Source organism: Micropterus dolomieu, linkage group LG19 (assembly GCF_021292245.1).
Source record: "Micropterus dolomieu isolate WLL.071019.BEF.003 ecotype Adirondacks linkage group LG19, ASM2129224v1, whole genome shotgun sequence".
NCBI classification, from domain to species: Eukaryota; Metazoa; Chordata; class Actinopteri; order Centrarchiformes; family Centrarchidae; genus Micropterus; species Micropterus dolomieu.
The window spans coordinates 11167679-11195090 of record NC_060168.1 but is presented as its reverse complement, the minus strand read 5'-3'; the positions used below and the strand labels follow the sequence as shown (position 1 = coordinate 11195090).

At 41.7% G+C, this 27412-nt stretch overlaps 1 protein-coding gene across 7 annotated transcripts; it reads left to right on the top strand.

Annotated features, from left to right (window-relative positions):
- The first annotated feature begins 15 nt into the window (after positions 1 to 15).
- On the top strand, positions 16 to 27389 carry afap1l1a (actin filament associated protein 1-like 1a). Of its 7 annotated transcripts, none has more exons than XM_046030136.1 (20): positions 47 to 63; positions 1743 to 1783; positions 16072 to 16197; positions 16617 to 16694; positions 16811 to 16890; positions 17265 to 17403; positions 17581 to 17676; positions 17763 to 17977; positions 18084 to 18263; positions 18402 to 18485; positions 18987 to 19062; positions 19557 to 19676; positions 19760 to 19971; positions 20066 to 20211; positions 20312 to 20384; positions 20908 to 21022; positions 22585 to 22752; positions 23600 to 23775; positions 23864 to 23989; positions 26298 to 27389. In XM_046030136.1, the coding sequence occupies exons 2-20, from the start codon at positions 1762 to 1764 to the stop codon at positions 26322 to 26324; spliced, it is 2259 nt and encodes a 752-aa protein (XP_045886092.1). In that variant the 5' UTR covers positions 47 to 63; positions 1743 to 1761; the 3' UTR covers positions 26325 to 27389. The 7 variants fall into 7 exon arrangements, with proteins under 7 accessions (XP_045886095.1, XP_045886092.1, XP_045886093.1 ...); XM_046030137.1 differs by lacking the exon at positions 47 to 63 and adding an exon at positions 763 to 782; XM_046030134.1 differs by lacking the exon at positions 47 to 63 and adding an exon at positions 1048 to 1299 and having other exon boundaries at positions 1532 to 1783.
- The last annotated feature ends 23 nt before the right edge of the window (positions 27390 to 27412 follow it).

Genomic DNA, 27412 nt, shown 5'->3' with positions numbered 1-27412 from the left:
TCACGGGGGGCTGGAGCCAATCCCAGCTGGCATCGGGCGAAAGGCGGGGTACACCCTGGACAGGTCGTAAATATCAACATATAATGCTGTAAATAAAAATCTGAAAAGAAAAAATAAATTAATTAAATAAATCTTTTTAAAGTGAGTGAATAAAATTGTAACCCACACCCTTAAGTTGGGGAGTGCCAGTGCGCATGTGTGGTGTACCATATTTGGGAGACACTAAGCCTCCGTTTAGCTGTAAATGTAACGTATAAGTCATTGAGAGACTGCAGCTCTCTAGCTTCGCAAGAATAAAGCGGAGCTACCATGTGTGCCCTGCTTGAAGCAATTGCATAATCTCTATAAAAAATTGCTTATACAGTTTGTCGTTTTTGTATGAGTTAAAGATTCAGTTAAAGTTTCTGCTGGTAGGGTTTGCGGATTGCAACCATTAGCTCGATTACCGCTCAGCCCTCCGTTTGCAACAAGCACGGGCAGCTCTTGTCCTAAATACATGTTGCCCTCCATTTGTCCACAATTTACTTCTGTTATTACTTCTAACACACCAGAGGACTAATACTACTACTGCTTCTTCTTCTTGTACGTATTTAATGTAGTGAAGAAACACACTCTATAGGGCAGTTTGTCCGTTTGGGCTACTGTAGAATCGTGGCGGCGCAACATGGCGAGAGACAACTTCTCTTTTTATCCCGCTAGAATTGAGCCTTGAATTACACATATAATTGTCAATTTAAAATATAATTTTGCAAGTCAAGAAAGTCGCAGTTTGTCATAAAACGGTAAAGTTACATGTCGTTTTGTGTGAAAACCGTTCAACGAACTACATCTCTCATCTCGCACAATATACGTCACCAACATGTTAGCGCGGTAATGCTAGTTAACATTCATTGCTTGGTTGCTATTAGCTGGATTACTTAGCTGTGTTCCACGCAGAAATATATCTCACCTGATGTGATTCATCCAACGACTCTTAGTCCTTTTATCACATCATCCTCTCATGTAAGTTTTTTGACGTTAGCTTCAGAAACGTTAGCTTCAGTCATTGAGAGAGACAGTTACGACTTCACATACGTGTCTTTTGGGTTTGTGGTCTTTGTAATGTATTTTCAATGTCTTATACCTAAACAGTTTTACATCAAACTGCGGCTTAAATTTAAATTTTTTCTTTTAAATTCACAAACATCATATGTGTAATTCAAACGGGATCACAATATTTGTTGTCCCTCGCCATTTACTGCTGGAAATATTTTTCCCGAAATAAGTGCGGTGTGTAGATAGAATTGGCTTGGTTCAAAGGTAATAGAAACAAAACAGTTTATTATGTTAGGTCTTTTTACACCACTGAAAATATGGTTATGTATATTATATCGATTTCAGTCTATAGATCCTCCTAAATATTACACACTGGACCTTTAAACACACTAAATACAAAGTGTTAATTACTATTAGCTTCTCGGCAAGAAAGCGAATAAGACTACTCCAAACATATAAAACTATTAGGAATCATTATACCTGTTCCATCTCAAAGCTGTTAAAGGCAGTTCATAACTGAAGCTGACGCTAGGACCCAGCAGAGAAGCAGCCTGACTCAAGCTCCCGACCAGCGGACCTGTAAAGTAGCGACTGTATCTGTCAGCAGTGGCTTCACACGCCTGCACACCATAGCTTCACTCACTCACTCACTCACTCACTCACACACTCACTCATGGGCCTGCAATAAACTTCAGCAGTTCTCACAGGGACAGCATCACCAGCGGAATGGACACAAAAGCCACCAAATGTAAGTTTGCTTTTCAACCTGAAACAGGGCTGCAAAAGAGATTGGCTGGTATTGTGAGTGCTGGTTATTCTGCGACTCTTTGTGCAGTTTGCTAAGGTGGATTTAGATATGCTTGTTTGTTTAATGTGTTAACTGGTCATTTTTCAACCCTTTCACACACCCACTGTGTGTGTTTCCTTCCTCTCACACCTCTGACTTCAGCACCCCCAGGCTCCCTATACTTCACTGGTTTAACATTATTGCTTTGAATGTATACTTTTTCATACAGCTTTTTCTGCCCTAGTTGCACATAATTTTCTCAAAATTTGTATTATCTCCATGTGACCCTAACAACCAGGAATCTATTGTCTGAGAACACCCATGAAGGTGTGCAATGGACACTTCCCCTCCTTTAATACATCTAAGAAGACAGAATGGTAGTGCACTGAAAATATAAATAAGGTCTCTCTGGTCTCTCCCCAGCTGCTTGAAGAGGCAGAAAACCAAGTGCTTGTCTAAAGTTTGATTGTTGTTATAGAAAGTGAATCTCACTCATCCTGAGTCAAGTCAAATATCTGGATGTGGAGATTAGCCGGGCATTGTTTGATATTGGACACCACCAGCAAAGAATTCCTTCTGCTCTGGAGTGCCACAGTGCTTTTGTGTTGAAATAGTTAGAAATACAAAATGTGTTTCCGCCCCATGTGTTCTTTTTTTTTGGGAGGGGTGCAGTGGCCCCCCTGCACAGTATAACATTTTTCCACATTGTAACTGAAAACAAATACACTTGCCCTCCTTGTGGGCTTTGGCATGAGGTTAGAAGTAACAGCATTCACAGGGCGAGGTCACCACCAAATTAAAACTTCATATAAGTTGTAACTTCAAATATAAATTTCACTTTATAGTTGATGTAAATGTGTTTGAACTGATGTTGCCGTATCATGGTACTGCTTTTAGAGCTGTAGAGTCTTAAGCACTTTTCATAGACTTGTTGCCAGCAGGTGATAGTGAATAAGAACTTAATGGACATTTTTACTTAACTGACCAGAGGTAAAAGGAAATGGTACAATCTGCATACATGGTACTTTATTTTATTCCCAGCATCACAGCCACTTTTACCCATAAAAACAACAACCTTTTTTAATTCACATATGTCACTTCTGCCTTTCCCTTCCATGATTTACTTCGTTTCCATCCTTCCTCACCTTGTCATTGTGTGTGGATTATGTGGATGTTACCAGTGAGTTTGGTGTGTACACAAAGGATCTAAAGTAGGAGGTGTCTCTCTCAACCCACGACTTTCTATCTGTGCTTTGTGTTTGTGTAAATGCCACAGGAAAAAACACACGGTGACGGCTAGTGATCCCCAGGGAGCACCCTACTGTTTATATGGTCTTTGTATCCTCTGATTGGCTGCTGCTGAATTACTTTTCCTCAATTTGTCTTAAATAAGGCTACAAGTAATGACAATCTGTCAATTCATTGTTACGTTTGTGTCAATAAAGACAAATGCTCTTCACAAGCTAAATGATTCCAAAGGGGCACCTTCCAATCATTTATTTTCTCTGAACAATTTAAAAATCCCAAAATGATTCAGTTTATAATAATTTGACGTAGAGAAATATCTCATACTTGAGGAGCTCGAAATAACACGTTTTAATTCGATAATTACATTATAAGTAATTAATGAATTATTAAAGTCGTATTAGTTCGATTTTTTAAGTAATAATTAGTAGTGCAGTACTGAACTGCTAAATTGCTAGTGCTAAATTACCTGGTGTTTAGGACAGTAGAAGCAATCTGTAAAGATAATAAACATCTTAGACACATATTATCACCATTCAACCACATTGATACGGTAAACTTATTGGCAAACTGCCTCTGCCGTGTCCACCTGATGAATGTCATGCTCCTTTTAGCTCTGTTTTGCTATCCACCAACTCCCATGGGAAATATCAGCTTTGTCACCAGGCAGGTAGCGTACAGTGGGCATGTTACAGCTTTTTTGCTGAAAGCAGATGTCTGCTGCTGTTGGAAATGAAGTTGATTAGAGAGAGAGTGAACCAAAACAGTGAAGTTGTGGACCATAAAATCAAAACAATGAGCTAGAAGAAGCTCCCATTATTCATTACAGGCGAACCCCTCCACATCACAGGTCATGGGTAATTTTAGCCATTATTGATATAAATAGAATGATTAGTGCAGTTTTATTCATCAGTTGATCAACTAATTGTCTCAAAGGTTGCTTTTGGGAAACTTTTGACCATCAAAGCTTGCTGTGTAGAGTTCATGAGTTCAAATATCAAGCTTGGTAAAGATGGTAATGAGAGGCAGGTATGATCTTGAATGGTGGGAGCTCCGTTACATGCTCTATCCAAGCCAGCTGGAGCAGCAGTGGAACAAAGGTTCGGTTTCCACAGTCGCCTCAGTGTGCACTGTGAGAAGCAGAGCATCAGGTGGGTGTGAGAGGGGAGAGGCTGTCCCACCAGAGATGCATTTCAGTGGTGGGATTGCCTGTGATTTAGTCAAGCAGATATGATGAATGGTGGCTATTGTCAGGATGTTTTGGAGCATATGGACGAACTTGTGGGCCGAAACCTTGATCTGCCATGGACTCTACGATGATGCATAAATGTAACATACTGTTCATGTAAGCACGAGTCTGCTGCATGCACATGAAATCCCTACTCCAGCCATGTGTTTCCCTCTAATGAGATGGTTAGAGTGCCCCACATTCCTCTGAGAAATGTATGAAAAGAGAACCTGTGTGTTTGGGAGTGTGAATGTGCCTTGTCTTAGAATCAGATTTGTTCCCCTCCAATTTGTTATTCACATACAAAATAACCAATGGCTCTCAGTAACAATTTATTTTTTTCTGATACCAATCTCAGTCTTCAGGCTTGTGGAGAATGTCTTTGAGAGTAAACAAGGATTTGAATTGTGAAAAAGTGACTTAAAACATGGTTTCAGTGGGTATGGGTTAGCAGGGGAAAAGAGCATAATTAAAAGGCAGCTTGCTGTCGTCATCTAGCCAGTGGTCAGTGACCTCACTGTGTGCATTTATGCCGTGTTTCTCATTACGTATGCTGTAAAATGCATTTTTACATAGCAAAAGCAGAGTTTGTGGAAGTAACTTAACCCCAGGGTTTATATCATTCTTAAAATACTTTTCCAATATTTTACAATCTGGATCTTACAGTCATACTTTTAGCTAATTTAACTAAAATGTAATGCTGTCATAGTGCAGGCTTTGGACGCCAGTGGTCAGTTGGAAGCAGCTTTCCAGTAGAGTCCAATAGGGCCAAGGAAACAGGAGCCTTCACAGCAATAAAAAACTCATCCTGTTGTTTAGTTTGATGTCGACCCTACTTTTCATTCTGTCTGACTTCTCAGTTTCAGACCCCTCTGTAAACCTGTAGGTTCAATCGGGAAGTAGCTTTATAAAACAAAAGACAGCCATTGCAGATTGTTTGGGTAACAAATTTCACAGTGTTCACCTTCATTTAAACATCCAAATAACACCTTTTGATTGGACTATGATTTGACTGTTAAATAGCTGTCTGGATTCCTTGGCCTTACTAGACTGTTGTGAAGCTTTTTCCAGTGGAGCAGTCCTTTTTATTCTCTCTACAGTGCTTGGTAAATGCAGTGTTATTCAAACCAACTGGAACACTATAATAATAAAATATATAAGGATCTCCCTTACATCTAAATTTTATTTGTACAATATACATGTTCAATACGTTCTGTTTTTTAGTTTGCTCTGTCAGACATCAGTCAGTAGATATGTTGATGCTCACACTTACAGTACATTATATTATATACACAATGACATATAGCCTACAGTATATGCCCCATCATGCAAGGGCTGTAAATAATGGTTAATTGTGGGCTAGCCCTATAAAAACTCCCCTCTTTAACCCTTTGAGATGAGGAGATCACTGTGATTCATATGGCTGAGATATGTGCAGTGTATTCGTGTGTCTGTGCACGTGTGGGCGTGCAGACGTGTATAGGCAATGGTCATTCCCTGCACAGCTGTTTATATAGTGTTACCATAGTGAAATAATGCACAACATTTCCCCAGTTGCAGAGGGTGAAAAGTGATTCTGCCTGGGGTGTGCATGCATACGGGTACAAGCAATATACTCACAGGGACATTTCAGATTTATTAGAGAGAGTTGGTAGTTATAATAATGCTGGCCTAGCCTGTTATCATTTTGACTATATGTTGCTTGACAACAGCTATTATTCAGCACTGAAATATGATTCTCATTAATATGCACGTATAGACTTTGTAATATTTTAGGAATAAATCCAGGTTAGCAGTTCACTGTGTACGGATAGCACTGACAAAATGTATACCACATTTTCCAAGCTAGGATTCACATGTTAAACCTTAAATATGAAATGCTTTTCTGTGTGGCCTAATTCATGCTACATTCATCCTGAAGCACATACACTAACAATAGGCATTTAATGGTGATTTGAAAATTATTGTAACTGCTGTTTAGTCTTCTGATAAGTATATAAAGATATACTGTACATAAATGTTTATTTCTTAAAGACTACCTTTACACAATAAACTACAGAAATGTTACATTTACAAAATTAAACTACTCAACATAATACAAGGAGAATGCAAGGCTCCTCAGATCATCCTCATGAAGGACATATGCTCTACATGATGGTTAGACTCACACAACAGCAAGAAGACACTTAGAGAGTGTCCTAGTTTTCTGGTGAACAACGGAAAACAGCTCCGCTCCAGTCAAAATCCCATTAAAACGAAAAAATCCCAAATGGAGACAAAGCAGCTCCTTTTCCCTTTTTGTGAATGTGTGACTGCGAAATCCCCGGTTGTGTGTGTGTGTGTGTGTGCGTGTGTGTGTGTGTGTGTGTGTGTGTTTAGGTGGGTGCGCGCAGATGTGTTTGCAGGCATGCATGTTCTGTGTATATTACCCTTGTCTGTGCAACATCAGTAAAGCAGTGCTTCCACTTGCAGAATAGCATCTTTCTCAGAATGTGAATACTATTCTGTGGGGGAGACATAGCATTGTGGTGATCTCATAGGACTCAGGGCAGATACGGGATCTGAATAATACTCACTGCACTGTAGGGCCTTTGTCTGGCAGCAGGCTGAGTCAAGCCCTCTGTGCCATCTCAGGCCTGAATAAATCAGAGAGCAGAAGATGAAAAATGGGAAAGAGGGGAAGGAGGTTTAGCAGACAGACATCCCCTACATCGTGGTCAGTTCTGTGACCTTTAACTTGACTCTTTACTGAGAAATACCCAGATGCAACTGTTGCCACCTGGCCAGTGCTACTATTCTATGATCAGACTTCTACCCATCTGTCCATTTTCTATACCTGCTTTTTTCCATTGACGGTCACTGGGAAGCCTATCCCATAATGCACTGGAGAAAGACAGGGAAACCCCCTTGAGAGTTTCTTGTTCACAGTGCAAAACAGGCACATGTGATGATCAGTTATTGATGTGTATTGGCTATCAGACACAATAGATCTGACATGATAAGGAGGAAGTGAAGGATTACGGGATGGGTGAACAGTTTTCTTGGATTCTTCTCACACGAAGAAAAAATCCTGGAAAAGCCCATCTTTGACTTTGAATATATTCTTTATCCATTTTTTTCCTCCATGTTACACACAATACACATGAAATAATTTCTGTGGCACATGTCCAGATGCCACACATCTGGTGGATTTGGCCCTTATTGGGCTGATGGCATGCAGTCTGATCCCAGGTTTACGCTCCACTACTCCTATGCAAAAGCACAGTGCATAAACATATTGGATGTCAGATGGGGAAATGGGCAGCATTGCTTTACTAACCTGACCTGTAACTGGGGCTGTGGACCATCTCTCACTGCTGAGATAGCAACTTCCTGCTATCACCGCTGTTTCCCAGATAACTCAGCTGCAGTATAGCCACAGGTAGCTGTGGGTGTATAGTGTGCATGTGTGTTTGAACATCAAACGCTTTAGCGCTCCATTGGTGCCCTTCAAAAGTCAGTTAATGCTTAAACAGGTGACCGGGACTGCACAAACCCATAATTCTCCCACTCCATCACCATGGAAACATCCCAGGCACTTAAGACGCCTAATGACTTGACTGAGTAGATTTCTCTCTGTGAGGAGCTCATTAGAGCGGCCTAATTAGAAGGAGTGAGGATGCACGTTCAAGCCTCAATTTTATTATAAACATTGACTGCAGGAAACATACACACAGACCGTTTACATGATGTCTACAAATATTTGCAACGATAGGGGGAATTTAACCCAGGCCTTGGTCTACTTAAGGGAGATCTAAACTAAGATGTAAGGCTGGAAAGTAATTGTGCTGCGGAATGCGTGCTCCAAAGGTTTTGCCTAATTTGGGATCATGACATGGAGCCTTCAAGTTGGCAATCAGTTCACTTTAAGTGTCAGTCTGAAAGTCAATGTAGCAGCTGATTATTTAAAGTAAACCAGGACAGAATAATACCTTCTGTATGAACAAAGACATTCAAAGCATCTATTTTGCAGGACTGTTTCCATCTCTAGTGTATTTGTATGTGCATGTATCATAGAGTGTGGGATCCTTGCTGTATTTTATGATAACCTGAAGCATCTTACCGTGTACAATAAAAACAGTGGGGAGGCCATGTTTTTACCTTTACGACTCCTCCAAACCAAATAAGTTTTTCCACATGCTCCCCCCACCTGCTGCTCAACTTCAACATTGTTTTTCCAGTGTGCGTTTGGTATGTACCAGTGTGCACATGGTTGATTATTGTATGCTTGTCTAAAATGTCCACCGACTTAACAAATGTTCATGCCAAAGCCACAAGAAAGGAGTTCCCATGCAGGACTACCTGCAGCAGCTAAATAAAGGTTTGTAATAATGGTATTTGAACAGCTCCATTATATTGTCAACCATTTGAAATACAGTTGCAGAAGCAGAAACATTCAATTCTATCTAGCGTAGGATCTAGACAGTGCATTGAGAATGGTGGTCACCAGAGACAGTACAGTAAAAGCGGGAGTGGGTCAGCTGACAGGAAGAGGAAACAGAAGGCTGGCGGTGATAAGTGATGTCATCACTAGAGGGAGGAAGTCCATCTCTATAGGGGGCATATGGGGCATCCACTTACAGTTGGTCAGCCTATTAACTAATGTAGGACAGGAAAAGTTTTTTTGTTGGCAGCATACAGGAAAAATCAAAATCTTTCTGTAAGGGTCTTCAGTAGTTAGTTTATCAGAGCAGGCATGATATTTAAATGTTTAATTTGATCAAGTTACCCTTAATCACTGTATATTTGACATAGCATGACAAGCCTTTATGTTATTTGCCGTCTGGGTTTGTGTCAGTGTGTCTGGGAAACAAGTTGAACTCAACACCTTTTAAGCTGATATGTCAAACTTGCTAGCAAGCAGTTGCTTATGTGCACATTCAGCAGATACGGAGCAACATTAGTTCATTGGTCCGCCAACTCCTGTGGAAAATAGCTGGTAAATATTCCACTTTGTTCACTGATTAGTTGCTAACTTTGTCTATCGGTTGTTTGGTGCAGGGGAGGTGGCATACAGTGGGTTTTTCCTAAAAGCGGCAGCTTGCTGCATCTGAGAACAACACTGATGAGAGCAGTGACACTGAACCAAAACAAAGGTTACGATATGGTAACCCTGGTTTTATGAGCACAAGCGGAACCCTCTACTGGACTCTATGAGTACAGTGGGTGCATCGGTAGCAACGTCCTATTGGTTGGCTGCATGCACAATAAAAATTTTAGTGGGCAAGTGCTTGTGTACAATTGGAGGAGATATTTCCCATTGAGTCCAGTAGAGGGCAGAGCCTGTGTGAGATAGAACAGTAAAAATGCGGTCTGCAAAACAAAAACAATGCAAAAACAACCTGAAAGATGCTAAAATGCTTCATAGAGCTGATGGGAACTGCAGAGACAGGTGAAAATTCTCTGTGAGGTTATCACTACGACTGAGACATTTTACATACATTAATTATTTTGATCTACTAATGCTAGTATTAAAATGTTGATTCTAGCAGCTGTAAAAAACAAAAAAAAAAACACAAAAAACATAATAATGAATAGGAATCAGGCTGTGTTCATCCACCTCAAATCCTACCCTAAAATGACAAAAATACAGGCCAAACAGTAGCAAAAGGAAAGACAGTTAGGTCACAGTTGCAGTCATCATGCTGATTTGTATCATCTTCCCAATGAGCCAATACTGTCTCTGTTTACCTATCGCGGGCTCCGGAGATATCAGTTTGTGAATGCCCAGACATGTTGTGTGTTGGGGTGAGAAGAACCATCAGTCTTGGGAAATGCCTGGAATGTGAGGAGTAAAGTGGGAGGAGATTTCATCATGATAGGGCACAGGCTGGTGAGAGAAGACATTGTTGGCACACCTCTTAATGCAATTAAAAACCTCAAGCACATCTGGTTTACCTCACCTTTGTTGGCATGTGTTGGCTACACACACACCTCAGTGATCTATATAGAGCACATTGGTGTAATAAATTGGTGGGGGGGTTTAACTACAGATGTGACATTTTTGTATTCTTCTGTATTCTGATTTGGTGATTTTCTTTAAAACATGCTTGCCCCAGCTTTGATGATTATGGGTGCTGGTATTTAGATAACCCTCACACGGCATGACGAGAACATTCAAACCCTGCTGTCTCTCAACTGAAAAAACTCTCCTGTGACTCACTTAACATGAGATAAGATTATGCTTTTTCACGCACAAACACACACTCAAAAAAAGCTTTTCATTTCTTTTCAGAAGTTGCTGGGTCATATTGTTCAGCTGGCTTTAGTGATGAGACAAAGAAACGCTCCCACACTGTGTTTCTGGACACCTCTGTGTCTTCAACCTGCAGTACTCTTTCATGTCAGATCAGGTTGGGAAATGGCTACATATCCAACATGTCCAAAGACAATAAGGAAGGGGAGACTTCCAAGAAAAACCCAGCAGTTTTCATTAGATGCTGATCTCTTGCAGAGACACAGATGGTACAGTCATTTGAGTTTCTCACAGCAGCTTTGTCTAGCAGGAGTTTAGCTCTTTGCGGTTATAACAATGTTTTGTATTGCAGACTTGATTAGTGGAACTCACTGTTAATCTGGATAATGCATCTATTTCCTAGATTAATAGTCCATCATGTTTTAGCAATTCCCCTGAATGCATCTGCTTTATTTTAACACATGAAAGCTATAGTACCCAGTTGTAATGTGAAAGAGAAGAGAAGAAAAGAGATGTGCTTTTTCACAACATTTTGTGCTTTTCCCGTCCCTCCTCTGGCATCCACGGTCCTGTGTGAGTTCACAGCTTTACTGAGGAGGTCAGAGGTCACATTTAGTCACAGTGAGGAGCAGTTTGGCCATAATCAAGTCTAGCAGGCTGTGTCTGTGGTATTTGTCATGAGAGGATTGTGGAAAGGTTGGGAAACACTCAGGGAAGCTCTTAGGTGTGTCACAAATTCGATGGTAGGAGGACTTCCTGTCTACTTAATTAAGCAATTCATTTCCCCATTTTCCTACACTGTCATCCTTGGGAGTGTAAATTTCAATGTTTAAATCCTCTGTCTACAATATATGTGACAGTATGGCTAGTTATATTATTCGTTGTCTGTCACTTATTGTCTAGTAGTATTTCTGCTATGTTCTTCACCAAGATTACAGGTATCTGTTGTCTCTTTTCTAAGAATTTTTATAGTTTTTTAAGACATTTATAAGCCGTTTTGGTGGTAGTAGGGTCTCAAACCTCACTAAGTATTTGGTGCTGACCAAACCACATCAAGTATCAGAACACTTTCAAGTACCAAAAGTTGATATTGAATTCCTAGACTTTTAGGCAAAGTTCATGTACCCCTTGTCAAAAGGGGTCATACCAAGATTCAAAACAACAGGTGATATCATATTTTACATGCTGGTATCAATCTAATATCACAGTGATTGTTCAGTCTTGTGCACCAGGCAGCCCTATAGCCAGCTGACACTGTTTTCATTCTGCAACTGATTTGCAGTAAAAGCCTACACTAAGCAGTGTGTTTTGTTCGTGTGTGTTTGTTTGTGTAGTGTTAGTGCCCGTGTGATTGAAGGCAGCGTGTTGCATCGTGTTGGGGCACATGCGTCTGCCTCAAGGCAACAAGTCATCCACGTGTAACTCTGAAAAGTCTCAACTTGCCTCTACCTCCGGTCCACAGCCTTTACTCAATCTCGTCTGTATCTTTTACGTTATATTTTCAAATGAATACATTTAAAATGTAGCAATTACCACTTGCAGCACTTGTGTCTTTAACAGTGAGTAACAGTGTTGAAGATGCTCTCGCATAAAGTTGTAGTACAATGCCTTAACTGTATCTGGTATGTCACTGGCATCATCTGGATGGCAGCCTTTATGTGCAACTAGTTAAAGGTTAATAATGTATTGAAGGAAAGAATGTGGAAAAAATAAAGAATGTGAGTTAGCTATTAGTCGTCGTGTGTGTTTAAACAGCAAGTCTTTCCCAGGTGCTATACGATCCCAAGGATTACAGGGGAGGGGGATACAATAGGGCTACACACACACACACAGAGCACCCCCATCCCCCCAAAAAGAAAAGAGAGGAGGGGAGACTGGTGGGAGGGAGGTAGGGAGATAACAGATCAGAAGGAGGAAGGGAGAGGTAAAGGAAGCGTGAATTCAGTAGTAGGCCGACTTTAGCTCACCTCCACTACAAAGACTTCACAGGACAGCGCACACAGGGAGGCACAGACTCTGGAATATCTCCTACAGTATCTGCATGTATATGAATTAACCGGTTTCCTAACCTTGGAAAATGGTGGGACTCTCATCCACTGCTGTCGAGGGTAAGTGTCTTGGGAAGGTCTTTATAGCTTGTCAATATAGGCAGGAATCTAAAGCTAAAGAAGGTGTGAGGGTTTGTAAAGATATGTTAAAATATGGAACACTGTGAAGCAGTAAAGGTGTTGTTAGCATGAGACTGAATGCTAGACATCAGGTGATGTTTACTCTACGCTTTAAGCATCATGCCAGCTTGCTGAAATGCCAAGAAAGGCAGTAATGTTGAAGTGTTGAGAAAGCAACAGTTTGCCACCCACACTCAATAGTGAAACACTGCAATTTTTGAGTCACTAGAGACTCTTTGTGGGTTGCAAATTCTTGTGTGATTAGCTGGAACGCCTGCTTGCAACAATATTGTGAAACGAGGTTGCTGCCAAATGACTGAATTTTGTCACTTTCGACATACTGTGAAGTTATTTGTGTGTGTGTGTGTGTCTGTGTGTGTGTGTGAGTGATGTGTGGCAAGATAAGTAAGCTCAGTATGAAGAAAGCCTTTGGCATGAAAAGGAGGGAGTCAAAAAAAAAAAGCGTGCACCCGACTGAGGTCACATTATTCTTTATATCAGGGTTTGTTGGACATGTTAGCACAGGTGCTCAACTCGCTGACATTATTAACCCCCCCTTCTCCCTCCCTCAAAGAAAATCTGATAATTCAAGCCTCTTTTAAAGGTCTGAGTCTGCACTGTTAAACAAACTATTCTCTCTGCTTCGTTAAACACTCACAAATACACTCTGCAGAGTCTTGCACTAACAAAGTGAGGAATGTGTTTAGTGTTTAACAGCAATTGTCAGACTAGTGTGAGGAGGTAAATGTTTGAGTGTGTCCAAAGCTTTGAATGGCTAAACACATTCCTGCCGGCATGGTGCACTGCCTGCACCCATCTTTTGTGCTTTCTAAACTTTTAATAATCCCTCATCATGTTTTTTCTCAATTTTCTCAAGTCAAATACTCAGTATTTAGATTAAAGATATGGTTTGTCCTTCTAGTAGTTCCAGATATTCCATTTTCACTCTGGCCTGGCTTTAATTAAACCATATCCAACCTGTTTTTTTTTTATGTAGCATTCGTATCTTGTACAAGCTTGTGTGTAGTTGCCCTCAGGTGCTAGACTCAAAATCTGTTTTATCTGGCTTTTAAAGACATCAAAGGCACACATAACGCACTCACACAAGCACACACACAGAATAACAGTTACTGCAGAGATGTAGGGGACCATGTAGTGTGAGTAGTGTGGTGTGTTGATAATAAAGGCATGACTGGGGACTTAAGGGTGGTCTTATGTGCCTCACATGCCAAACACTACGTAGTAATTCCTCTTTGCTCATTTTGGCACAAGCAGAATAACACTGTAATCGCCAAATTGGATAATCAGCTCTTCAGAGATCTGGTCCAAGTGAAATAGTGAAATAGTTTTATGAGTGTTGTGACCCAATTCACACAAACTCCTTGAAAGCAACGCCTTGATTTCTGTGTTATATTTTATTTAGTGCTGACTGGTGTACATTTTCTGTTTCTCTCTGCTGAGAATGACTCATGCTGTGGATAAGGTTCTGTCTTCCACTCAGTTAGGGGAAGCCCAGCGGTGCACTGAAGCCAGAATCTCAACAGCTGGAACCTCTGGCAGAGAGACAGCGCTCACCAGGCCAAGACATCCCACTCACATGGGTTTCCCCTCCTTCCCCTTCCTCCCCTTCCTCCCCTTCCTTATTTCTCCAAAGTGAATCGGATCTTAATGAGGAGACATTCCAGGTCCCTCCGTGGATTAATGCCTCATGCCCACTTCGAGTGCAATCTTCCTTTTATTACAATACAAGGAAACCACACTAGGAAAGAAGACAAACAGACACAGGCAAAAACACACCTACTGCTCTTGTAACTCTTGGCTGTGGCCTTGGCAGGGCATTGTTAAGCCCATAGGAAGACCCACCTCAGGAAAGTATGCCTGTCTTTAAGGAGTGGGAGCAGCTTCACATGTAGTGCACACATCATCGACAAACACCAGATATATCTTCCAGCTTATCAAGACTTTCTGCTTGTCAGCGGTGATTACATACAAGATTGCTGTGTCAGAGTAATAGTCCAACAGTCTGCCTGAACTCATTAATATTCTCCTCAAACTGACACACACACACACTCAACAGGCTGGCCTGTGCCAAAGTTCACTTTTGACATGGCCCCATTAAACACACATCATACAAGCGTTCCAGTGTGTTTTATGTTTTTTGTGCATGTCGGTATGTGTGTGTTTGTATTTGTTTACTGCATCAGGCCTTGTTGCCACATGACTGCCCACTGAACAAAAGCTTTTCTGGCTCAGCGGCTGTCCCGTGGCTGAACCCAGCGAGATGCACGGTTCAGCAGGTCTAATGTGGCTGGATTGTGAAAAGGGGGGCGGGGGGGCAAACAAGTGTGCCAGCAGTGACTCAGCCAGATGTCAGGTTCTGTGGAGGATTTTAGGATTATAGAGGGGGGGGGGAAAGTGCATTAGGATACACCAATACAGAGGGAAAGAATACAAAAGACGCTATGAACATAGCAGAAGGAAGGGAGAGTCATGTCGGCTGATTGGTGGCAACTCGCTTGTTTCTGGCAGAAAATCAGATAAAGGAGGAATCCAAGCACAGCAGCAGGTCGCGGACCTGTTCTCAGGAGGTCCAGCAGCTGTTGGAGGGAGACAGTTTATTTAAGTTCTGTTCTGAAAACAGGGAGTGGACCAGTCCCGCCTCTCAGATCAACATGTGATGTGAAACATATATTCCTATAAGCTGAGTCCTCACATCATCGGAGAGCCCTGTGAAGAGTGTGTATTGAAGGAGGTCTGCTTGTCTGAGCCAGCTTGTAGTTTTGTGAGTGCACGACTTTTAGATAAAGATCAGGACCCTGTGAATGAAACTCTGCTGGCTGGTACATTTGGTTGTGCAAAGTGGTCCTTCAGTTATTCTTGTCAGAATCTCATATTTCTGTCAACATCTTTACAGTCTTTGCAGCATGGATAATTAGCATTGAGAGTGACAGTTGATTGAGATGTCTGTCAGTCTTTTGAGCCAGCAACACTTCAGAGCTGTTGCACAAAGACAACACTTTGCCCCTCGTGCAGGATGTTCTTTGCATAATACTGTGTAAGAGTTCTTATTTTTGGTACCTCCACTTTCACTTTACTTCTGGGTTAATGAGCTATTAGCAATCATGTTTCCTGTCACTCCTGCCTTTTTTCATTGTTTAGTCTGGCTAGTAAGCGAGAGAGGAGAAGGGGATAGAGGTGTGATAAGGTGGCAGATTGATATTGACAAACTGTGACAGAAAATGAAAGAAAGAAACAGGGAAAGCAAAGCAGACATACACCTTGGGATTTGTTTAGACAGTCTGACCTTTGCCCTCTCTGCTGTTACACTGAACCCATGCCCCCCTGACCTTTGCCCCCTTCCCACTCTGTGCAGCGATGGATGTGTTGGTGAGTGAGCTGGGCGTCCTGCTGAAGATGCTGGACCAGGAGAACCTCAGCTCTTCCACGCAGGAGAAGAAGACCTCCGTGTGGAACCTCCTGCAGCAGATACAGCCATCAGGTCAGTGAGAGGAGGAAAGACAAATGAAGTGATTTTTGTCTGTGTTTTATTTCAGGAGAGATTTTCCACATAATAAAAATGTAGAATGCACTCATTTCAGGTATAGGCCTATATTGTGGGACAGAGGTAATGGAACCACTTCTCTAGATTGCAGTTAACATTTAGCTGACGCTTTTATCCAAAGCGACTTACAATTGCTATACGTGTCAGAGGTCACACGCCTCTGAAGTGTCTTGCTCAGGGACACAATTGTAGATGGGTTACAGTGGGGAGTTGAACCCAGGTCTCTCACACCAAAGGCATGTGTCCTATCCATTGCGCCATCACCACCCCAAGCTTAACAGGTAAAATATCAGAGATCCAAAGTAATGTTTCTTACCATGCTGTAAGTGTGTCTGTTTTCTCTTTCCCCACCTCAGGAACGGACTATATCTACATGAACTCATCAGTGTACAGAAATGGCACCAGCTTTGTAGAGTCCCTCTTTGAGACATTTGGTGAGTTTGAGCTTCAACATGTGTGCATGGGTGAACCTATCTATATTTATGAGCTGCAGATATCATGTTGTCTTTATGTACAAGAGTGTGAGTTTAAATGTATGTTTTGTTTATAGACTGTGAGCTTGGGGACCTGAAGGATGTCACAGATGATCTGAAAGAAGACAAGAACACACAAAATGACACTCTAAAACAGGCATGTGGACAATTTATAACAAACTGTTGATGTATCCCCGTTTCAGAAATATCAATTGCATGTGAAGCATTGACTTTTCAGTCCTTTTCAGCATTCACTATCCAAATTCAACTTTGCAAAATCTAGAAAGGAAAAACAGGGATTGTGTTCCATGTTGTGGGGGTTTCCCATTCACACATGCTCATCAATCTGCGGGCTGTTGGAAGAGTAAAGATTTAGAGACACGCCCTGAGCCCATGTGTCTAATTTATGGATATCATTTTGAGGGTTATGCTCTGTATGTCTTTGATGATGTAGTTCCTGGGCTGTGAATAAAAAATATTTCGTGGTTATGGAGGAAATTTGAGAGCTTTGTTTTTGTGTGTCTCCCTCAGGAGAACTGTGCAGACTCCCCTGCCCCGCACTCAGCTGACTCTCCACCCCCTCTGCCCACAACGCCTCCTCCTGAGGACTACTATGAGGAGGCAGTGCCACTCAGTCCGGGCATGATGCCCGAATATATCATTACACGAGGTCAGCGTCTTCCTACCTCTGATGAACTCAGTGCCCTTAATGTCATTTTGCTCCAAAAACCTCTAAGTCAGTACTAAGCACTTAATCTAACAGACCTTCCATAATTACAAAGTACAAGTTGCATTAAAGTGCATGATGGAACATAAGGACTAATTAGGGTTTTTCTTCCATTTTCAGTCAGGCCTAGTCCCCCCAACTCTATAGAGGATGGGTATGAAGATGCTGAAAACAACTACCCAACTACCTGCATAAACTCACGCCGCAAAAACTCATGTGAGTTGAGAATAAAGTTACCCCAAAACAAGATTACAAATAACAAAAAATAAAACATGCTATCTTCTCTGTCATTGCTCTCTCAGACAACGACTCTGACGCTCTGAGCAGTTCCTACGAGTCCTACGAGGAGGATGAAGAAGAGAGGAGCCCCAGCGTCCAACTCACTCATCAGTGGCCCTCGGATGAGAGCTCCATGCCTCCTGCCAGGGACTGTCGCATCTGTGCCTTCCTGCTACGCAAGAAGCGATTCGGCCAGTGGGCGAAACAGCTCACTGTCATACGGGAGAACAGACTACAGGTGAAAAGTTTCAGGAAAGCATACACTCACACATTCAGGATACATATTGCTATTGTTCTTTTCCTTTGCATCTTACAGTATCCTGTGTTCGTACTCCTTTCTGTAGTGCTATAAGAGTTCTAAGGACACATGCCCCTATGTTGACCTGCTGCTGCCCCAGTGCACTGCGGTCTATGCACCCAAAGACAGCAAGAGGAAGCACCATGAACTCCGGTTCACCTTACCCAATGGAGATACACTGGTGCTGGCTGTACAAAGCAAGGAGCAGGCCCACAGATGGCTTAGAGTAAGCTGCACTTTGAAATTATATCTGTGAATGCAGGCATGGAGACAGGCCATCAATCTAGTTGACAATCACAGTCCAAAAACAAATCTCAAAAGGAACCATACAGTCGAGAGTGACACGTGTAAAATATCCCCACAGGTTGTTAGAGAGGTGAGCGGTCAGAGCGCAGGGCCTGAGGAATCTGCGTCTCCCGTCCTTCCAAGAAAACCTGAAGTTGATAAGGTAAATGTAGAAGAGAGGATGTTTGTGTCAGCACGTCCCTGTTTGTTTTTATCCTCAAGACATAATTTATCTTCACAGCTGAGGTGAGGAAAAGTCGTTGACAGGCAGCAATTGTGTTGTCACCATCAATTTTCCTAAACAATTGCTTGGCTCAACATAGTACACCGTAATACCTGTATTTGGCTTGCAGAACAAAGAGGAGATATGTAGCGTAATTGGGTGTTAAGACAGTGTTGAAACAGACACATCCTCTTTAACAAGTTACCAACCTGTCGGAACATAAACTGCAAAAGACACTGCCTTATATTAAAGTGCAGGAGGAAGGGAGAAGAGCCAGTAATGAGGTGGTAGGGAAAAAGGCAGAGGATGAGACTGTTTGTCTCATTCATAAAGAAAAGTGTAGAAAAGCCCAGCTGTAGTTTGATATTGGCGGACAGACAGATCCTGTGTAGGACTCTGCTGTTGAAAATCTAAACCTGTGTTTTTGTGCCTCTTCCTCAGAGGTTATCTGCAGAGAGGAACACGTCAGATTCAGACAGTGTGGGTGTGTCAACTGCAGAGAACTGCAGAGAGAACGGTGAGACAGAGACACCCAGCCTCAAATCAATACAGCAGCTGTTTGACAAAAGAATATTATCTCAAAGTCCACCAAGATACATGCTTTTTCAAATGCACTTATCTTCAGCTGTGGATGGAGTTTGCTCAGTTGTCATCATTCGGCTTAATTTCAATACTATTGCATTCATGTTATGCGGGATGGATGTTGCAGGGATGACTCATGTGTATTGACAACTTAAGACAATTGTGTGATTGCAGAGATGGACATGTGAGTGTTAAAAAATACTTACAATATAACACAGATATGTATTAGACTACAAGACTACAAGATGCAGTTGATAGCTCTCTAAAAATAAAACTAGTAATTGGGCCTTGAGTTAAGATATTGTTTGTCAAACCACTGTTTACAGTCTTTTCAGTTTAAACCGTTTAAGCAACTTTCTGCATATATCGTCTTGCCAAACATACATTTGGACCCAAAGCAACTGTTTAGTCCTTAATCTTTTGATGTAGGCAAGGTGAAACGGGGTGCTTTCGCTGCAGGCCGTAAAATCACACGTATCATCAGCTTCTCCAAGAAGAAGCCCCCTCGGCCAGAAGATCCCAGGACATCCTACAGCGACCCTCGACAAGGTCAGACCTCACTTCACTATCACTGTTGTGTTCTTCAGGTTTGCAGACGTGTCACTTTTTCTTTTTTCCTTCTCACCATGTAGGCTACCTGTCGTTGTTGGTGAATCAGGTGTGGCGGGAACAGTGGTGCTGTGTGTGCAGAGGCTCCCTTCACTTCTACCACGACAAAGGAGACCCTCGGACCTCCCTGCCTTCACTTCCTCTGCACGGCTGTGAGGTGGTCCCGGGGCTGGGACCAAAACATCCCTTTGCCTTCCGAATCCTACGGAACAGCACAGAGGTGGCAGCTCTGGAGGTAAAATAATGAGCATTTGTTCTTTTTATTTTTAAGCTGCACTCATCAGTACTTTTATATTAATAATGATTATTAATAATCACATTTTATATAGGCTAGCAGCTCTGAGGAACTTGGAAGGTGGCTCGGAGTCCTCTTGGCAGAGACAGGCTCCGCGACAGATCCAGAGTCACTGCATTACGACTATGTTGACGTGGAAACCATCGCAAACATCCGCGACGCTGCTCGGCATTCCTTCCTGTGAGTGAGACGAGGTCAAAGCAAGGCCAAAGGCCACTGACCAATGCGGTGATGTTTAGCCCTCACACAGATTTCATTTCTCCTTTTACTCTGATCCTAGGTGGGTCACGTCCTCCAGCAGTACCTCCACAGACTCCAGAACATATGATGAGGTCCCCAATGAGGACATGCAGGTGGGACGCAAGTGCTCAGACGCGCACACACATATTTTTAAACCTCATGCGTAATGGTTTACTTTGATGTGGCTAGATGTCTGTGTGTGTGCAGCTGTTGGGGACTGTCACTGTCTGAATACGACACCCCATATCAGTTAGCCGAACAGACAGACAGCGCTCTGTTGCACGTCTATCAATGACGGCTTTTTGTAGGCCAGTGTGTGGGCATGGGAGAAAGGAAAAACAGACCAAAAAAAGAAAAAGTGATCAATCTGGTGACAGGGAGGCAAGAGGTCATGGCAGTTTTACAGCCTGTAAACTCCTTTCTTGACCCCACTGACATGTACTTAAACAAATACCTCTCACCACCTCTAGCCCCAAACACACACCTCCATCATCTCAAACTAATTAATCTGAAGGTTATTTTATTGCTTAGCATAATATATAAACGTTGCCTTCTTTTTTTCCCCATGTCCTCATCCTTCTTTTTGCATACTTCCACATCTGTCATGTTCCCCCACCCCCTCTCTACTCCACCCAGTCAGAGGAGAACCGCAGACAGCAGTCTGGGAATCAGGGCAAGCGGCGCTCAAGTTTCTCCAGCAGCGACTCTGACAGAACCAAGCCTTTAGTCTCCCTAAAACGAACAGGTTCAAGTAAGTGTACCTCCAGGGATACTGAGTCTCTTCTCATGAACTATACTGACAGGTTGATTGAAACCTTAATTTATGCGGAAACTCACTGAGAGAAAGTTCTCTTTTGCAGAAGTGCCTTGTTTTAGAGAGAATTAAGTGATGATAAGGGCAAAGTTATCAAATACAACATTCACATCAAATGGTATTTCAATGACAGAGACAAACTGTGAGAAACTTATTAGTGTGCTATGTCCAAGAGTTTTCGGAATGTTATTCCATTTGAAAGGTGCAGAGAAACTAAAAGCTGATTTCCCAAGGATGGTCTTAATTATAGGGACTTCAAAAAGCAGACTGCACTGTGCATATGTGGGGTTTGCAGGTTATTGAGGCTATTGAGGTTGTTGAGATATGTAGACAGCTTTTGAATCAGTAAAAATAAAAAGGAGCCCAGTGCTGTGTTCAATTCACCCACTAACTAACACGCCTTTCTCTTGCAAATTAATGACTTTATAATCTCAGAGTGTAAATGTGCATGCTGAACTGTGTCAGCACACACTTAATTGTTATGTAAGTAATTTCTGACCAAGCCAAAATCTGTAACGCACATGTTGTGATGCATACTGTATCAAAGGCATTATGACAGATCAATAACAGAGCTGCACAATTTTAATTTTTATTTCAGCTGTTTACAATATCATTCACAACCAACCAGACAGCTGAGGAGTATAATGTACCTTAAGACCAAATATTTTAGAGGCTTCCCTCCTGTGTCTTTTCATCTTTAGGCCCCTCTCTGCTACCCATCTGTCGCTCTCAAAAAAATAAAATAAAAAAATAAGGTTAGCTGCCTGCAGTGAGAATAATACAGATGGCAACCCTCTTAATAATGTTGTCACACAGGAGTTAGATTGCAATGGTCTAGTTTTGTTGGAGCTTACACTCTTTCAGTCCTTTCAGTGGTGTAACAATCCATTGACAGTCATAAAACTGGAGCTTTTATCAAGCTCAATATTACATTTTTCCTCTCTCTTCTCACTTTCCATTCATAATCTCTTCCCTCTCCCCTCCCCTCTCCCATTTGATCCGTTGTGTCAGACGGTCTCTGCCATACGAATAAATGAGATGAGTATCCTGAGTTTAGGAAAGAGATATTGGTGTGGTCGGCTGCCTCAGTGCTCTTCTCAGTGCTGTTTCACAGGCCTTCAATGTGACGTTCTGACACATCAAAGAGGCAGCGCTCTCCAGGGCTGAGAGCTTAAGGATGTAACTTGAGATTTATTGGACACTCACATTAGATTCGCTGTCTTGTCTCCTGACCTCTCCCTCTGCAGGGGTGTGTGTGTTTATCTTTTATTTGTGCATCACATCAAGTGTTCCCTCCCAAAAATCTTTGTTTAAAGTTAGGAAAAATGTCAAATTTGTGGGCTACGCTTTTGTGTGAGTTGTAGAATTGGCGTCATTCTCCTCATGTGAGGAGCATGACATTAATAAAGACAGGCAGAAATATCGCTGTGAGATGTTATTTGTCTGTTTCCCATAACCCCTGAACATTTGACCCCTCACCTTTTGCTCTCTCCACCCAGACGCCAACCAATATGGAAAGTATGGGAAAACGCGAGCTGAAGAGGACGCCAAGCGTTACCTGAAAGAGAAAGAGGAGCTGGAAAGAGAGAGGGATGGGGTACGAAATGCACTAGTGACCCTCCGACAGGAGAAGAAATTGCTGAAGGAAGAGCTGAAGACTGCCTCTGGTAAGGACAGAGCAGAGTCTTGAAAAAAGCAGGGCTAGAACATACATCTAATGTATATATAGCTTGATTGCTATTGAGAGACATCGGGGCACCAAGTCTTTCTAAGCAAAAGTATTAATAAGTTATTTTTGCCTGCTGGATGGACGAGTGTTGACCAGAAGGCTTGCACTATACTGTAAGTGCACATTCTGTATCCCTGCTCTGTATCTGACCCTGCACTCTGACCTCCATTATTAGAGGGCCATGTGAGAAAAGAATTACCCTACAGGGATAATTAAAAAATCTAATTGCTTTTATTATTTAACTAAAAACATGTTTATGATAATTCCTTCAAAATGTAATTAATTTCCTGTAGTTTCACATAGTACTGTATGCTGCCAGCAGTGGTGGAAGAAGTATTCAGATTTTCTTTTTTACCAGAACATACTAGATTGTATCTATTCATCGTCAACCGCTTATCCTGTGTACAGGGTTGCTGACATTGGGCAAAGGCGGGGTACACCCTGGGCAGGGCCACACATAGACAAACAACCACTCACGACCTTCTTGCTGTGAGGTGACAGTGTTAACCACTGCAACACCGTGCCGCCCTACTAGATTGTATAAAATAAGTAAAAGTACTCAAGTAGATCAGAATCAGGCATCAACTACTTTTGGGTTGTTTAATCTATAAGAATATTATATTTATCTGTAGTAGAGTAAAAGGTACAATATTCGTATAAAGCAGCATAAGAAGAAAACACACAAGTCAAGTAAAAGTACTCCAGTAAGGACAGTACTTAAATAACTGTACTTTGTTTTGAGAGTTATGCTGAATTTTAACACCATCTGTGTTTCTGTGGAGCAGAGAGGAGGAAATCCTCCCTGAACAAGCGTGTGTCCCAGCTGGAGGACGCCTGTCGAGGTAAAGAGGCGGAGAGGGTGGACTTGGAGCTCCGGCTGACTCAGGTCCAAGAAAACCTCAAGAAGAGCCTGGCTGGCGGAGCACTGGGTGCACCTGTTGAGACTAAACCCCCTGTTAAGGTATATTTGTTGCTTGTATGTAGAAGGCTGCACAAGTAAATATCTGCCTGCATACACATTTTTTGATTTACTTTTTCTTTCTATGTAGGGCTCCAGCAAAAAGACACAGAATATCTACTGTGAGTCTTTACCAGTGAACTGTGCCTTAGAGATGCGTAGGAGACCTCCATCTGTTTATGCTTCTTCTGCAGGAACTGTCATGCAGAAGGCAAAGGTAAAAACTCTAACTAACCAATTAACTAACTGATTCCCTCATTCTCAGAGTTCAGGTCCTGTGTCATCATCAAATGGCTTTTCACAGTTACAGTAACACAGTTTTTCTCAGTCGCTTTGGTGCATTTCTCACATCACTATTTACATTTGCACAACAGTTAATGCAGTTCTCAAAACAGTTAGTACAAACTGCAAAACCTAGTTGATAACCTGCAAAAGCGTGTCAGTTGCTCAAAATGGGTTATATAGGTCATTCCTCAAAAGCAAGTATTCATGTCACTGAAAGTGTCAGTGTCATCAAGATAAAAAAAAGTCCTGACACCATTGTTTATGAACAAGATAGTCAAATGGCTTTGTCATGTTTTCATTATGACAGTGTAGTGTTTTCCATTGCAAAAAAATCAGATCTTGGTGACACTACCTGAAAATGCTCAAGACAGCACTATATACTATTTGCACAGCCATTTGAAAACTATAGTAAAGTTACACATTATTGTATTTAGTTAGGTAACTGAGTACAAGACACTGAATATGTATGTTTCATGTTTTTACTGCATATGATCTTTGCAATTCTAATTTGTTCACAGCATTGTGCAAAAGAAAAAACACACCCTTATTTACAACAAATATAAACTCCTTTTGGGTAGAGCTGTGCACAACTGTAAACAATATTGCAGTACATTTTGGAACTGAACATACAACATACATAGTACTGTAAATCATTCATGGACATCCAGACGTTCCTCTCTGTCTGGCCACATAGTTTCATCTACATCACAGCGAATATCATCTCTTGCAATGCAGAGAGGAAAGTATCTCCTCGAGTGGAGAATCCACCCTCTGCAGGACTCTGCTGTGATGTCATCACATGCTGCATCCATGGCCTCTAGCAGGGCCATTTGTGTATGTGGATGCCGGTCATATACCTTCCAACTCCAGGAAGAGAAAAACTCCTTATTTATTGGATTTAGGAATGGTGAGTAGAGAGGCAGAGATTCCACCAGTATCCTATCATGTGCTGCAAACCACTGTCTGACGACATCTGAGTGGTGAAAACGCACATTATCCCAAACAAAAACATGCTTGTTCAGATGGTCTCCAGTTAGACGTCTCTCATTCTCAGGGATTATGTCCCTGTAAAGAGTGTCTAAAAAAAGTCAGCAGATGTTGTGTGTTGTATGGACCAAGACTGGGGATATGGGTGAGGACACCGTTTTCTGAGATGGCTGCACACATAGTAATATTCCCTCCTCGTTGGCCTGGGACATCAATGGTTGCTCTCTGTCCAATGCAATTCCTGCCACATCTTCTACCTTTTGCCAGATTGAAACCCGCCTCATCAAGGTATATGAATGTGTGCAGCGGTTCGCTGGCCTCCAGCTTCAGTACATGCTTTATTACAGAAGAGGGAGCGAGAAAAACTTTTCCTGTGAAACATAATGTATTTTGGACAACATATTGTACAGTATGCACTGTGACTACACATACACAGAACTGTCATGTAAGTGTAGTGCATGACACTACACAAAGTAAACAGTTTAGTTGGTTCTCCCAACATTTGGCTGCACCCTTCGACCAGCCTCAGACATTGTGAGGCCATGATTGACAACATGATCCACAATTATAGCCCTGATTTCATCAGGAATCCGCCTATGTACTTGGACTCTTCTTCCTCTTCCCCTTCCTCCCCGCACCCTCCACGAGGGGGTAGAAATGGTACACACTATGTCCTGCTTTGTTCATATATGCTTGTAAAGTGGGGGTTTATGGGATTCAGCTCTGAGTGATTGTAGAGAAGTGGCTTATCATCGGTTGCAACTAATGCTTCACACGCCCCTTCTCATCAGTGAAAGCTGAGGTTCACCTGAGAGAAATTGTTCAGGAAATAAAAGATTTTAAAAAATGTGTAAAATTTGCTTGACAAATTTTGACAACTAGTTCAACATTTTTGTATGTAATGATTCAAGCAATGAAATGAGGACTATTAGTTTTATATGGAATGACTATTCAGCATTCACAAGTATAGTTCATTTTGACTGACATGACATAAGCAAATGATAATGTTATAAAACAGCAGAGAGTTGTATGAAAGCAATTGATGCATGTCCAAAAGCATTTGCAATTTGTTGGAAGGAATGAGAAACTGCTACTATGATGTGCACAAATGACTAAATGTTGTGGAGGGTGAACTAACTGTTGTGCAAATGTTAATAGTGATGTGAGAAATGCACGCGAAAAACTGTAATCTGGAAACATGACCTTATTTTCACATTGTTACTAAATCACCTATACGTTTTCTGTTTGTACAGGAATGGGAGTCAAAGAAAGGAACCTAAGAGCAGTGCCATGGACAGGACTGGAGATAGAATGTATGGATGTCAGGATCCGACTATCGTGACATTCAGTCCTACTAAGGATAACCTTCCATCTGCAACCCAAAGCACAGCCGTGCTTCATTTTGGATTAGAGGAAATAAACTGTTATGAAAGAACATTGCCACTAGGTGGAGGTACATCTCACTGAATATTTACTTTTCTGCCTTCCTAAAAGGACTACTCCATATGTGAGGAATCCAACAACTGCTCACTCTCTGTATCCAAGTATTTTTTATTGTCTTTGGTGACACAGATTCAAATGTGGTAAACGGAAAACAGAGAGAGCAGAGTTTATGAAAGAAAAGACGCAAGAAAAAGTGTACTGGAAAGCACAACAATGGAAATAATGGAAAGGCAACGCAGGATTGCATTCTCATCCGGTGTTGCATATGGTGGAATGTTTGATTGCTAAGGTGTCATGTGAGAAATGGGATGTGTTTGAAAAATAGGATGGAGGCAGTTCAAGCCGTGATGTTACTTTTATAAAATATAATGGTGTTTTATTCTGCCTGTACAGAGTGAGCCATGACTACTGTTTTGTTCTGTTTTATACTTTTATACCGTTCAATGATTCATTTCTCATTATCGCCACAAGACGTGCCTAATTTACTTGCTATGTGCCATGGAGTGTATTATCATTTATTGACTGCACTTATTAGCTTCTCCTCTGAGGTAGAAGTTGTGCTATCTGGCATCTGCTGAATCATTTGGTTGGATCCTACATCCACTTGACCCTCTTTGGCACGCATGCAAATAAAGTAGTTAACTAGTCCTGCTAGAGAGAACTGAATGAGTGACAAGGTGGCGCTATTCAGTGATACAAACCAATCTTTTTCTGAGTGGGGGAAATCTCCACTATATGTCATTTTAACAACTGTTCTGCTGAACCTGTGGTTGACTTTTGCACTTTACTGTTCTCCTACCTGGATAAGGGAATAATAAATGTGTGTCTTATTCTCAAACATTTAATCATTTGTTACAATGCAGACACTGAATTTATTCCTCATTAAAATGAATTCTCAGTAACTGATTTATTCTTTTAATTTCAC

Coding starts and splice junctions, on each gene's coding strand:
- afap1l1a (XM_046030133.1), top strand. CDS start 12,608: ATGGTGGGACTCTCATCCACTGCTGTCGAGG. Junction 17,978..18,083: donor TACGGGAGAACAGACTACAG/GTGAAAAGTTTC, acceptor TCCTTTCTGTAG/TGCTATAAGAGTTCTAAGGA. Junction 19,063..19,556: donor AGAGAACTGCAGAGAGAACG/GTGAGACAGAGA, acceptor CTTTTGATGTAG/GCAAGGTGAAACGGGGTGCT.